Source organism: Cetorhinus maximus, chromosome 23, assembly GCF_964194155.1.
Source record: "Cetorhinus maximus chromosome 23, sCetMax3.hap1.1, whole genome shotgun sequence".
Taxonomy (NCBI): Eukaryota; Metazoa; Chordata; class Chondrichthyes; order Lamniformes; family Cetorhinidae; genus Cetorhinus; species Cetorhinus maximus.
The window spans coordinates 16784870-16798893 of NC_135901.1; the positions used below are offsets into that span (position 1 = coordinate 16784870).

Consider the following 14024-nt stretch of genomic DNA (forward strand, 5'->3'; position numbering starts at 1 on the left):
GTCCCAGCAGTTTCAGTAATTGCTGGCATTTCCCTAAGGGCTATTTATGAATGCTTGGCTGACTTCCAAAACCTACAGTCATCTCAGCAGCTGTTCTGAGTCCACACTTTGACAACTTAAAGAGACCATTAAGGGTTTAGCTGCCTTTGAAGTGGTATGGACAGAAGTATGTTGGTTTTTATATGAGATTAAACAAAAGTTTTGAATAAGGTTTCAAGAATGGGAGTTTTGTTTAATTTTAGATTTTTAGAACTTTATTTTATTTAATCTCAACCTGGCTCCTGGGGTCTGCCCATGGTGAATAATGTGAGTTGGGATGTAGGGTAAAAGGGGCTATGGGGAGTCCGTGCCATGGCAAGAGTTGGCATGAGCTGGCATGGAGTGTATAAGGGCCTTGGGGTCAGGAGGGGGCTTGCAATTGGCTCACTTGCAATTAGTGAGGAGGAATTGTGTTGGGTTGCTGCCCCTGGTGGGTGGGCAATTATTCCAAATAATCATGTCTATTAATTTATTTTTAAAACATTCTCTTGGCATGTGGGTGCCACTGGTGAGGACCAGAGATTCCAAAAGTTAACAATGCAACTGGGATCAAGCCCAGAGAATGGAGGCAGGCCTTTTAACCAGCTCACCTCAGTGCTCGGGCATCCTGTTAACCGCCTAAGCTCCGATTCCGGTGGCACAGCAACCAACTCCATCCATAACCGCCACCTCAAAGCACCACCCCCCCCCCCCCCCCCCCCCCTCCCCCTGCCCCCGAGTGAAGATCACAACATTTGGGAACCTTTAGACCGAGGCAGGTCCGGCAATTGGGAAATTTCCAGATCCACGCTATCCACCTCGGTACCGAAGATCCAACCCAAGCTCTCTATTTCTGAAGCTCAAGATCCCCCATGCTTTGCTAATTCCTCTCTCACTGTGTCCTGCCACCTTCAAAGATCTCTGCACATGAACCCCCAGGTCCCTCTGTCCCTGCTCACTCTTTGGAACTGTGCCATTACGCCTGTGTTGCCTCTACCTGTCCCTTCTGCCAAATTACATCACCTCAACTTTCCCTGTATTAAACTCCATCTGCCACTTCAGAGAATGTGAAGGGAAGATTGAAGTGTTAAACTAAACATACAGAGAATAGGAGGCACTGATTGCTTTAATATGTCACCCACAACTGAAGATCCTTTAAATGCACATGAGGCTTATAGAGCACAGTAGGAGGCAATTGGAGGCTCTTTGAAAGAGTTTTCCAATTAATCCCATTGCCCTGCAATTTTTTTTTTCTTTCAAGAATCTGTCCAGTTCCCTTTTGAACGATACAGTTGAATTTACTTCCAGTCAGTTTTGAGGCAGTGGATTCCAAATCGTAACAACTCGCTGTGTTTTTAAAACAAATAATTCCTCATCTTGCGTGTGGTGTATTTGGATTTTCAAAAAGCATTCGGAAAGGTGTCAACCAGGAGGTTCATACACAAAATGAGGTCTCAATCCTCATGAATGATCGAGATGAGGGACTGAGTGTAATGTATCCAAATTTGCTGACAATTAAACAAGGATTTGCATTTCTATAGCGCCTTTCACAACCACAGGATGTTTCAAAGCGTTTTACAGCCACTTTTGAAATGTAGTCACTGGTGTAATGTAGGAAACTCAGCAGCCAATTTGCACACAGCAAGATCCCACAAACAGAAATGTGATAATGACCCAAATGATATGTTTGTGGTTATGTTGATTGAAGGATAAATATTGGCCCAAGACACCAGGAATCAAGGCCCGGGAGAGTGGGGTTCAGACAGTACCAAACAGCAGGACCTGGGATGTTGTGGGTGGGGGAGGTGAGTAGGTGTGGGCCGGGCTCGTTGTTTCAAACAGTTTTGCATCGTCCTCACTGAGCAGCTAGAGCTACAGACCTGACAGACCAGCTTAAAAAACAGATCTGTCAGGCTGAGCGTTCTGATATTTTCTAAGTCAGTCTGTCAGTGTCAGGTCAATTTCACGAGTCGCTGCTGCTGCCTCTGACCTTCAGGCAGCTTTGCAATTCCAATTTTTTTGAAAAACCCGCCAGGAAACAACAAAGCTGTCTGAAGGTGATAAGCAACAGCAGCAGAAACTGAGGGTTTTCCTGCTTGAGAAATAGTCAGTCAAATCCCTGTAATTTTACAACCAATTGGATGCTGTTGTAGGTAGGGGGTGGGGGGAAGGTGGGGGCGCGGGTTGGGGGCATGTTTAGAGGGGTTGGGGGATGTGGGAGTGGGTTTGGGGGATGTGGGGGTAGGTTGGAGGGGTGGTTGGGGGTAGGTTTTGAGAGGGGTTGTGGGGAAGTTAGGGGGTTGGGGAAAGTTCAGAGGGTTGGGGGAACTTTGGATGGGCTGTTGGGGGTAAGTTTGGAGGGGAGGTTGGGGAGAATTTAGCGGGAGGTTGGGGGAATTTGGAGGGGGCTGGGGAAAGTTTGGAGGGGGTTGAGGGGTATGTCAAGGTTTGGAGGGAAGTCGGAGGGATTTGGGGAAGTTTGGAAGGGGTTGGGGGAAATTTGGAGGGAGGTCGGGGAAGTTTGGTGGAGTAGGGGGGATGGTTGGAGGGATGTTCAGGGGAGCTAGAAGGGTTTTGGGGATAGATTAGGTACAGATTTGAATTGTTTTTGTAAATGTAGTGATTCCTTTGTAGCCACTTTGCTAACATCACTTGATTGCTCGGTGATTAATTATCTTTAAATAATCAGCATTGGGCCTCCACTTTCACCATTGCTACTGTCACTCTGTCCACTGCATGCAGGTATAATGAAAGAAAGACAAAACCTACATTTATACAGCACCTTTCACAATGCCCCAAATCACTTTCCAGCCAATTCAGCACTTTTGAGTTGTAGCCATTGGTGAAATGTAGAGAATGTTATCTAATGGCAGAGCAGGCTCATGGGGGCGAATGACCTACTCCTGCTCCTAATACATATGTGTGTATGGAGACAGGTGAGATGAACAGGACTCGATGGCCTTTGTCATCTATAATTATCGTGCGAACAGAGGGTGGAATCCTGGCTGGAGTTCTGTTTATTTTGTTGCTGGTGAAAGTTTACTGTGAGCAGGATTTGTGGGATGAGATCACCAGGACAGGAGTGCAGATTGAGCTCAGTGTGAATCAGTAACCTGTTTTACTGCACATGATTCACAAGAGTCTTTTCCATATACTTCAATATTGTCCTTTTGTCCAGTTACCTGTTATCCCGCTTCATGTTGCTGTTTTTTTCTGAGTTTTTTGAGGTTAGAAATATCGTGATAAAGTTATGTTGCGTTGCAGATATTGAAAATATATTGTGGTGAGAAGCAGCAATCAGCAGAGTCTTCAGACTTGCTGATGACCAAACAGATACAACTGTGAGCCATTCAGTCTTCATTCTCTGGCCCCTTAAAGGTTCTGTTGCACGGAGAAGCCTGAGAGCCTGGAAACAGGAAAAGCACCAGGGCCCAGGATTTCTCTCCCAGTCCCTGCTGGAGATAACTCTCCTGCTCTTCTTCGAAATAGTGGCTGTGGGTTCTTCTACGCCCACCTGAGAGGGCAGACAGGGCCTTGGTGTATTACTCGTCTGAAGGACAGCAGCTCTGACAGTGCAGCACTCTCTGTGCTGGCACCAGGAATGTCGATTTTGATTTTTGTTCTTGGGCCCCTGGATTGGGACTGGAACCAACAACCTTCTGACTCAGAAGTAAGAGTGAGATCCACTGAGCCACTGCTGACACGATAGACAATACAAATTTAGAAAGGGAAAGTTACCCTTTAAAAGCCCCCACCCTTTGCCTCCAGCACCTAAATCTAATAATAAAAACCCTAGTATAAAAAACACATACAGGACTGACAAATGTTAGTGTTGGTTTAGAGCCAAAGTTTCGAGTTCCCATTTGAGTTCCTACGCCTTTCTGTCTCTCTATTGCGCATGTGAATGACAGCCAGGCGGTGGAGCTGAAGGCTCAATGTAGCTGAGAATAACAGGGCTTGTGGCCCAGTTGGGAAACTGCCACTGACGCCGCACTAATAGAGAGAGACAGCAAGGTGCTGGAGGACTGACTGGGAAATGGGTCTCCAGCCAATCAGGGAGGGAGAGATGGTGATGTGACCTCCCCGGGGTTCAGTGCTCCTGTGTCCAAAGTGGGGAGTCATGAGGACAGGGTACAGAGGAGCCAAAAAGAAACTATTTGGATCGAGAACATTGTGCACATCCTTTTACTCTGGTTGTCTTTAATCCTCAAGTAATTTTCTGTTTTTTTTAAACCATGTTCTGTGACATTAATAAATTTTATCAGTAAAAATATTTGATTTTGCTGGACTTTTGATTAGATTTATGCTCTTTAGGGAAAGTGGGTGAAAGGAAGTGGCAGGCTGTTTAACAGAAAGTGAATCCCTCTAAGGTAATTGGCAAAGGATCCAGAAGGTGAGATGATGGTGGGGGAGTCCAGAACCAGGGGTCACAGTCTGAGGATATGGGGTAGACCATTTAGGACTGAGATGAGGAGAAATTTCTTCATCCAAAGAGTGGTGAGCCTGTGGAATTCGTTACCACAGAAAGTAGTTGAGACCAAAGCATTGTATGTTTTCAAGGAGTTAGATACAGCTCTTGGGGTGAAAGGGATCAAAGGTTATGGGGAGAAAGTGGGAGCAGGCTATTGAGTTGGATGATCAGCTATGATCATAATGAATGGCGGAGCCGAATGGCCTACTCCTGTTCCTAGTTTCTATGTAAATTTTAGTTTTTTCACACAGCGAGTTGTTCTGATCTGCCTGAAAGCAGATTCAATTATTTATTTCCAAGGTGTAAATATTTGAAAGGGAAGAATTTGCAGGGCTGTAGGGAAAGAGGAGAGCAGTTGGATGAATCAGAAATTCCTTTCAAAGAGATGGCACGGGCATGATGGGCCAAATGGATTCCTTCTGCAGCCTGTGAATCTGAGCTTCCTGTCTTTGTGCAGGTTAAAAGGTCAGATTTCATTTCAGCCTCATCCTGGTATATATATTTAAAGAGACAAGTTTCTCTTTAGTTCTGAGGGACCGACATAACAATGTCTCCAATCCTCTGTATATTTAAACATTGAAGATTGCATGGCCAATTGTAGTCAACAGCCTTCCTGTAGCTCTCTCAGGAGGCAGCAAGAAAGCATTTGACTGCTTAACAACAGCAACCTCCGCTGAACATGATTAAACCACAACAACAAAAACAACCTGCATTTGTATAGCACCTTTAATCATGTGCTTCACAGGTGCCATTACTAAACAAAATTTTACACCGAGCCACATAAAGAGATGACCAGTAGCTTGGTTTTAAGGAGTTTCCTAAAGAAGCACAAGAGATCAAGGGGCAGAGAGGTTTAAGGAGGGAATTCCAGAGCGTGGGACCCAGGCAGCTGAAGGCAAAGCCCCCAGTTGTTGTGCAATTGAAATTGGGGATATTGAAGAGGCCAGAATTAGTGGAGCACAGATATCTCAGAGGGTTTTAAGGATGGAGAAGATTACAGAGATGGGGAGAGGGGGATGTGAGACCACGTGGTGATTTGAAAAAAAGGATGCTAGGGAGGGATTTGAAAAAAAAGAGAATTTTAAAATCGAGGCGTTGCTTGAGTGGGAGCCAGTGTTGGTCAGTGAGCACAGCGGGTGATAGGTGAACGGGACTGAGTGTGAGTTGGGAGACAGGCAGCAGAGTTTGTTGACTGAAGAAAACTGGTCCAGTTCTGGACATTTCCCATGACACTACTTATGTCTAAGATTGAGCTGACATCAAACCTTTCCATTGGGATTGCATAATCTGCTGATGTCATCGCATTCTATTGTGATGATGTCATAAGATTACATCAGCATTTTTCTGATTATATAATCAGCTAACACCAGACTATATACTTTATTGGGAGTGTGGGATTAGCTGATGCCTGTACAATCCTTTACCTTTACGCAGTAAGCAGAAACGATCGTTTGTGTGATTTCATAAATAAAATTTTTAACTACATGTACATAACTTATTTTTGAATCCGGAAATGGTCCGGATCGTGAACATTTACCACTAAAATTAACCAATTTGCTAGCGCAAGCGTATGTGACTTTTCAGCCAATTTGTTGTTCTTGTTTACAATAAATTGTTGGGGAGAAAAAAATGTTATTTCAACCAATCTCCCAATGTTATCAAATCCTTTTAAACATTTGAATATTGCTGAAAAAAGAGACATGCTGTCAAAGCTTTTCTTCTTGCACTCATTAGGATAGATGCAAGAATACCAAATGTCAAAGTGAACAACAGTTTATACTGTCTGAGAAACAGGGTGCTGATTGGTTGTCAAATGGACCCTGGCTGGTTGAGGCATTGCCATGTAGAATGCACCAGGGAACAGTTACCCAAAGCTTTTGTTCAAATTCAGAAATGGCAAGTCGACTCTGATTGGTTGAGATGCTGCCATGGGGAATGCATCAGGGAACAATTGTCCCCCAAGCTCCTGTTTAATTAAAAAGGCAAAATGCTTGGACAAATTCCTTTTGTGTGCAGAAAACAGGGCCCAGTATTTGAATATGAAAAATCCAGTGCCTGGATCCAGTTTGCACGTTCACTACATCTAATCATTTCTTCCTTTGACCATACTCTATTTGTGTACCACGTTTTGTTCAAATCCATCCATTAGTTTTTAAGATATATTGTTACAGACAGACAGACAAACAAACAGGGATGAAAACATTCTCTGTAAGGACAAAGCTGAAAAAAATAAACGTTTTTATTAAGACCAAGGAAGCCTTAGGCTAATCCACAGCTAACAACCTGCTCTGAAAACTCTGCTGATATTTTGACAGCTGTGATAAATTCCACCCCAGCAGCGGAGACAATCCACAACATTCCAAAGCAATCGCCATTCGAAATAAAACAAACCACAACAATTGAAAAGAAAAAGTCAATTCTCCTGATCTCCCAATGTGAACGGATCGTTCAAAAAAATTCCAGGATCTGGAACTGCACCAAAGATAGGACAGTTCTTGCATGGTCGGTGGACCAAGTTTCGGTAATTCCATCCATTAATTTGTGAGATCAATTGTTTACAGACAAACATCTTCAATGGCAGAGATACTTTCAGTACATTGACCAGCCCCAAAATCTATTCTCTGCCAGCATTTCACAGGGGGAAAGGGGTGGATTCTCAGACAAGCAAGATAAGGCATCCCCTTTAAATAGCCAGTTCCCACAGTGTATTCAGTGGCCTTTGGACGGAAGCAGATTGGTCGACACTGGGAGTTCTTGCACTGCCCCTCCCCCCCACCCTCAGGTCAGCTGGCTCCTGCTCCTGCTGGACAATCTGCCGGTAAGAATAGGAGCGTGTTGATTTAAAAATAAACTTGCATTTATATAGCACCTTCCACCACCTCAGGGAGTCTCAAAGTGTTCCACTGCCAATGAAACACTTTCTGAAATGTGGTCACAATGTAGGAAACGTGGCAACCAATTTGTGCACAGCAAGCTCCCACAGACGGCAATGGCCAGAGTGTCTGTTTTCACTGATGTTGATTGAGGGAAAAATATCAGGCACCAGGACACCAGGGGAGATCTCCTCCCCCTCCTGCTCTCCTTCCAATTGTGGCCATTAAATCTTTTACATACACCTGAGAGGGCAGACGGGGCTCTCGGGTTAATGTCTCACTGGAAAGACGGTCCCTCCGACAGGACAGCTGTCCCTCATAATTGGCACCGGAGGTGTCAGCCGTGGATTCTGGGGGCTTGAGTCTCTGGGTTGAGGATTCGAATGCAGCACCTCCTGAGTTAGAGGTAAGAGTGCGACCCACTGTCATGCTGTGTTGAATAAAATCATCTAGCTGGTGTTCTAGAGTGATGGAATGGTTACAACGCTGAAGGAGGCCATTCAGCCCATTGTGTCTGTGCCAGCCCTCTGCAAGAGCAGTGAACATAGTGTCATTTCGCTACCTTTTCCACATAACCCTGTCAATTTTTCCCCTTCAGATAATGATCCAATTTTCTTTTGAAACCCATGACTGAATCTTCCTCCAAGCCCCTTCATCCCTGGCACCATTCTAGTACATCTCCAATCCTCCCACTTCACCAACTGTCAAGAATGAACATGGTTCAGTCCTGGATGTGATTAACAGCAGCAATAACGGCAAAATCCAACCCCTGTAATTACTTGTGAACTCTCCGGTGTCTCAGCAGACTGGATAACTGACTGAAACCCTTCCCACACATAGAGCAGGTGAATGGCCTCTCACCAGTGTGAATTCGCTGGTGTCTCAGCAGGGTGGACGAATCTCTGAATCCCTTCCCACATTCAGAGCAGATGGACGGTCTCTCCCTGGTATGAACTCGCTGTTGCATCACCAGGTTGCATGACTGAATGAATCCTTTCCCGCATCCAGAGCAGGTGAATGGCCTCTTCCCATTGTGAACATGTTGGTGTGTCTGCAGGTGGGATAATTGAGTGAATCCTTTCCCACACTCGGAGCAGATGAAAGGCCTCTCCCCGGTGTGAACTCGCTGGTGCGTCAGCAGGTTGGATGACTGAGGGAATCCCTTCCCACATGTAGAGCAGATAAAGGGCTTCTCCCCGGTGTGAACCCGCTGGTGTGTCAGGAGGGCAGATGAATCGCTGAATCTCTTCCCACACTCAGAGCAGGTGAATGGCCTCTCCCTGGTGTGAACTCGCTGGTGCATCAGCAGGTTGGATGACTGAGTAAATCCCTTCCCACACTCAGAGCAGATAAATGGCCTCTCCCCAGTGTGAACTCGCTTGTGTGTCAGCAGGTGAGATGAATTACTGAATCCCTTCCCACATTCAGAGCAGATGAATGGCCTCTCCCCGGAGTGAACTCGCTGGTGTTTCAGCAGGGTGGATGACTGAGTGAATGCTTTCCCACACTCAGAGCAGGTGAAAGGCCTCTCCCCAGTGTGAATGCGTTGATGAGTTTCCAGCGCAGATGGGGTGCAGAATCCCTTCCCACAGTCACCACATTTGTACGGTTTCTCCATGGTGCAGGTGTCCTTGTGTCCCTCCAGGTTAACTGCTCAGTTGAAACCTTGTCTTCACACAGAACATGTGTACAATCTCTCCCCGCTGTGAATGGCGTAATGTTGTTTCAGACTGTATAACTGGTTAAAGCTCTTTTCACAGTCAGTTCACTGGAGCATTCTCACTCAGTTGTCTGTGTCTCATTGCTTTTCCAGTCACACTGATGCTTGAAATGTTTTCCCACAGACAGAACAGGGGAACATTTCTCCTTCCATATTCCACATTCAAAGGGCTGATGATATTCAGGTTCTGATGAATCCAGTAACTCTGTCAGATCTTGACGCGATATTTGGTTTGTGTTTCCCAGATACAAGTCCTCTCCTAATATCCTGTAAAAGAAGTTTACAAAAGTCATCATTGTCAGTGCAGGATAAAAATTCACAACACATAACTCTAGTTTCTACGGAACATTCTTTCTCTCGTATTCCCCAGAAGCAGTAACTCTCTGTGCCTCCATTCTCACTGTGCTGTACCTCCCAAATCTCCTGAAGGTGCCATTTCATGCTGATCAGCAGATCCATGTGCACTGCTTCCTGTCCAGGGCACAGGGGCCTTGGAAATCATTATGCAGGCTATATATATATGTATACATTACTGGATTTAAAATGTGCATAATATACACTGCACTACTTGATTAAAGATACAGAGAGGATGCAAGGAAGAGCTTTATTTAGGAGCGAGTGTGCATGACCTGGAACTCTCTGCCTGCAAGGCTGGAGGAACTCGCGATGATCAGTGATTTCAAAATGAAATTGGTGGACACTTGAAGGAAATAAACTTGTAGGAGAACGGGGCATAGAGGGAGAATGGGATGGATAGCTCTACAGAGAGTCGGCATGGACTTGAGTTGCTGAATGCATTCCTGTGCTGTAATGACTCGATGACGGGAAATATATAACGGTAGCTAGAGTACTATATTACAAGACTAGACATATTTATAAATGAAAGTTATTATTGGTCAACAAAAAATATATCAAATATTTACCATATAAAAACATTCGACATATCTCTGCCCTATATTAGTTTACTGCCACCTTAAATGTCAGGCATCTCCTGGGGAATCCGCCTATTTTATTGGAAATACTAGGAAAGAGGCTATCCTTTTAGCCAGACAAATAAATGTGTCAAGCTGAGGGAGTAAAGTATGTCATTGTCTTTAAGAGAGAGCGAGAGAGAAGGACAGACCTGGGCCAACCTTTCCAGAGTCTGCACCCTCTTCCTTTCCCTTCAGTTTCTGCAGGTCAACAATTTAAACCCAGAATTAGAAAAGAAATGGAAAGGGGGAGAAAAAGAAAGTGTTTTACTCACAGGTATTTGACATGGGACTGGGGAGAAAGTTTTCGTGTGTGAGAAGCTAAATCCTCATTCAGAGAGAGAAGCAGCATCAGCAGCTTTGCTGGGCAGTAATGGACAGGTTTAAAAGCTCGAGGGATCCATTGTCCAACATGCGCATTCAAACAATGGGGGAAGTTCCGTGTCCTCATTGCGACAGTGGCCGCGCTCTGATTGGTTGGAGGACCATCCACCTTCCGGTCGTCCAGCTCCTCCCATTGGTTAACCTCGGTCCGACCACAATGAGGGAGAGTAACCCGAGCGCGTGTTCGGTGGAGAGAGTTTGACCATCAAGTCCAGTGCTCTCAATGTGAACTGGGAACGCTCCTCTGAATCATTGTGACGCCTGAATCAGCCAATAGGACTGACTGTGCTCCGCGGTGACGTCCTCGGGTTCCAGTTTGCGGACCAGGCGCGCGGACACGGGAGCCCCACCCCCACCCATTGTTCCCCCTCCCCCACCCATTGTTCCCCCTCCCCCACCCATTGTTCCCCCTCCCCCACCCATTGTTCCCCCTCCCCCTGCACTTCCTCGAGCCAAAGTTTCCAGGCAACCGGCTGACGGCTCCGGCCAGAGCGAGAAGCCGCTCAGCGAATTCCCCCTCCCCCCCTCTGTCTACGGCGACCGGCTGGTCCAAAAAGAGATCGAGAGCGACCGCTGACGGCAGCCGCACTGCGCCTGCTTCGGACAGAAAACGCTTTCTGCGCCTGCGTGCTGGGCTGCCGGCTATGGGGGTGCGGGAGGGGACTGTGTAAAATGTCTTCTCATTTTCTTCCAATGCAATTTGACTTTAAACGGCACAGCATTTGTTTTTAGGTTCATAAACATTAAAACTTCTTCCTCGGTCCAACATCTGTGAGTAAATCACTTTCTTTCCTTCCCCTGGGAAATACAGAGAGTTGCGGGAATCTGTAACTGGAATTAGTGCCAAATATGCTGAGGGGGGAAATGCTGGTGATTTTGTGGACCAGGCTGATGCTCCAGCTGTTTAAAGTCATATTTATCCGGTCTATTGAAATGCCATTTGTCTGTTAATGCAGGCTTCATTTATGTTGAATTTAGTTTGATTGTTACCGGAATCGTTTTTAAAAAATAAAACCTTGTCCTTCTGTTTATTCCGTTGGGGTTGTCTGGGAATTTGTTTATTTTAAGGTTATTGGTTTCCACAGGGATCGTAACAACAGAGAAATGTCTAGTTATTTATTATTCTGTATTAAAGTTCATTTATTATTATTTCTAGTCCTGTAATAATACTGTAGCTGCATTATATATTTCCAGTCATAAACGCATTACAGCACAGATGGTGTCCAATTGGAAACTCAGATCCATGCTGACATTCTGTAGAGTAATCCAGTCGATCCCATTCTCCATCTGTATCCTCGTTCCCCTGAAAGTTTTTCTTTCAACTCCCTATCCAATTTCATTTTGAAACCATTGATCATCTCCGGTTCTGCCATCCTCATAGGCATCGAATTCCAGGCCATGACTACTTGCTGTCTAAATAAAGTTCTTCCTCATATCCCCTCTGTATCGCTATTCAAGTATTACAATCTTTTTGGCTCCTTCAGGAGAATTGGGAATGTATAAATGAGATATAACAGAGTGAGAATGAAGGGAGTAAAAACAGAAAATGGTGCAAAAAACTCAGCAGGTCTGGCAGCATATGTGGAGCAAGAAACAGAGCTAACATTTTGAATCTGTCTGAACATTCCTGAGAGCTCAAAATGCAGGGAGCATGTTGGGGATGGAGATTTACAGCCTTTGGGGAATGAGAGGGGAAAGAATGTTCCATAGAAACTAGAATTGTCTTCTGAATTTCTATCGCAGACTTTCTGTGATGACTTTTGTGAACTCCTTTTACAGGACATTAGAAGGGGATGATTTGCAGTCAGAAAACTCAAACCAAAGGTCACATCAAGATCTGGCAGAGCCACTCGATTCATCGGGATCGGTATATCAGCAGCCTTTGAATCTAGAAGAAATATTTGTCTGTTATGTCTGCTTCAAAATATTTGAAACATCAGTGTGACTGGAAAAGCACCGATTCTCACACACCCGAGTAAGTGTATTCCAATGCACTGGCTTTGGAAAGAGCTATGAACTGTTATACAGTCTGAAGAAACATTTCAGCTTTCACAGCCAGGGAGACCGTACACAGGTTCTGTGTGTGAACGAGGCTTCAACTGATTGTCAAACCTGGAGAGACACAAGGGCACTCGCACCATGGAGAAACCATGGAAATGTAGGGATTGTGGGAAGGGATTCCGATGCCCGTCTGCACTGGAAATTCATCAACGCAGTCACACTGGGGAGAGGCCATTCACCTGCTCTGAGTGTGGGAAGGCATTCAGTGGTTCATGGCAGCTGCACGCACACCAGCGAGTTCATGCAGTGGAGAGGCCATTCACCTGCTCTCAGTGTGGCAAGGGATTCAGTGATTCATCAACCCTGCTGAGACACCAGCGAGTTCACACTGGAGAGAGGCCGTTCACCTGCTCTGAGTGTGGGAAGGGATTAACCCAGTTATCCAACCTGCTAACACACCAGGAAATTCACACCGGGGAGAGGCCATTCACCTGCTCTCATTGTGGGAAAGGATTCACTCGGTTATTCAACTTGCAGACACATCAGCGAGTCCACACCGGGGAGAGGCCGTTCACCTGCTCTGTGTGTGGGAAGGGTTTCACCCAGTCATCCAACCTGCTGCTACACCAGCAACTTCACACTGGGGAGAGGTCATTCCCCTGCTCTCAGTGTGGGAAGGGATTCACTCGATTATCCAGCTTACAGAGGCACCAGCGAGTTCACACCGGGGAGAGGCCATTCATGTGCTCTGTGTGTGGGAAGGGATTCACTCAGTCATCCCACCTGCAGACACACCAGCGTGTTCACAAGTGATCACAGAGATTGGATTCTGCTCTTATTGCTGCTGTTAATCACATCCAGGACTGAACCATGTTCATCCTGACAGTTGGAGGTGTCAGCTGTGGCTCAGTTCATAGCACCCTCGCCTTTGAATCAGAGGGTTGTGGGTTCATGTCCCACTCCTGGAAACCAAGAACTGTGATTGTACTTGAAAGAGTTGCAATCTGTGACTGTTGATAACTCGAAAGAGTTTCATCCTGACAGTTGGTGAAGTGGGAGGATCCCTTTCTGCTGGACTGGCCGGTCTCATACCTTTGTTTCCAGTGAGCTGATGCTCTTTGAGGCTTGTTGCGAGTATCCATTGCACATTTCATATGGATCATAAAATAAAATGCTGTAGAGATGGAAAAAGATATTCATGCATTTCTGTTTGGAATCTCCTAAAGCATGCCATGTTGCCATGGAGATGGGCTGTTGGAGTTAGAAGGTTCTTTTGTTTGATTTATCTGGGTGTTTCCCACAGAAGGCAGTTGCACATCTGGGCTTGTGTAGTTTGCAGCTCACTTGGAGTTGGTGAGGGAAAAGAAGCTGGAAGATTTGCCTGGCTTGGAGCTAGAGGATGAAATCTACAGTGGCCCTCCCAGTGAAAGGCCTTGTGGTAGAAAGCAGTTAATCATATGAATTAGGAGCAGGTATAGGCCATTCAGGCCTGTGAGCCTGCTCGGCCATGTGATAAGATCATAGCTGATCTAATTGAGGCCCCAACTCTACTTTCCTGTCTACCCCCATAATCTTTGACTCCCTGT

General features: G+C 45.7%; 4 protein-coding genes across 5 annotated transcripts in view; 3 read left to right on the forward strand and 1 right to left on the reverse strand.

Moving 5' to 3' along the window:
- Positions 1 to 14024, reverse strand: part of LOC144697850 (uncharacterized) — a 100750-nt gene that overhangs the window by 54449 nt on the left and 32277 nt on the right. The window contains exon 5 of the mRNA XM_078569824.1: positions 8178 to 8992. Within this exon, the coding sequence (XP_078425950.1) occupies positions 8178 to 8992 (815 nt within the window). The remainder of the gene's footprint in view (positions 1 to 8177; positions 8993 to 14024) is intronic.
- The window catches only part of LOC144696999 (uncharacterized), a 608705-nt gene that overhangs the window by 36301 nt on the left and 558380 nt on the right, over positions 1 to 14024 (forward strand). The gene's annotated exons all lie outside the window — the stretch shown is intronic.
- The window catches only part of LOC144697121 (uncharacterized), a 392678-nt gene continuing 387907 nt past the window's right edge, over positions 9254 to 14024 (forward strand). The window contains exon 1 of the mRNA XM_078568956.1: positions 9254 to 9333. The gene's annotated coding sequence lies outside the window, so the exon portion shown is untranslated. The remainder of the gene's footprint in view (positions 9334 to 14024) is intronic.
- LOC144697206 (uncharacterized) lies at positions 11075 to 13527 on the forward strand. Of its 2 annotated transcripts, XR_013580321.1 has the most exons (3): positions 11075 to 11208; positions 12217 to 13310; positions 13469 to 13527. XR_013580321.1 is itself a non-coding variant. In XM_078569097.1 (2 exons), the coding sequence occupies exon 2, from the start codon at positions 12577 to 12579 to the stop codon at positions 13249 to 13251; it is 675 nt and encodes a 224-aa protein (XP_078425223.1). In that variant the 5' UTR covers positions 11075 to 11208; positions 12217 to 12576; the 3' UTR covers positions 13252 to 13322. The 2 variants fall into 2 exon arrangements, 1 of the variants encoding a protein (XP_078425223.1); XM_078569097.1 differs by lacking the exon at positions 13469 to 13527 and having other exon boundaries at positions 12217 to 13322.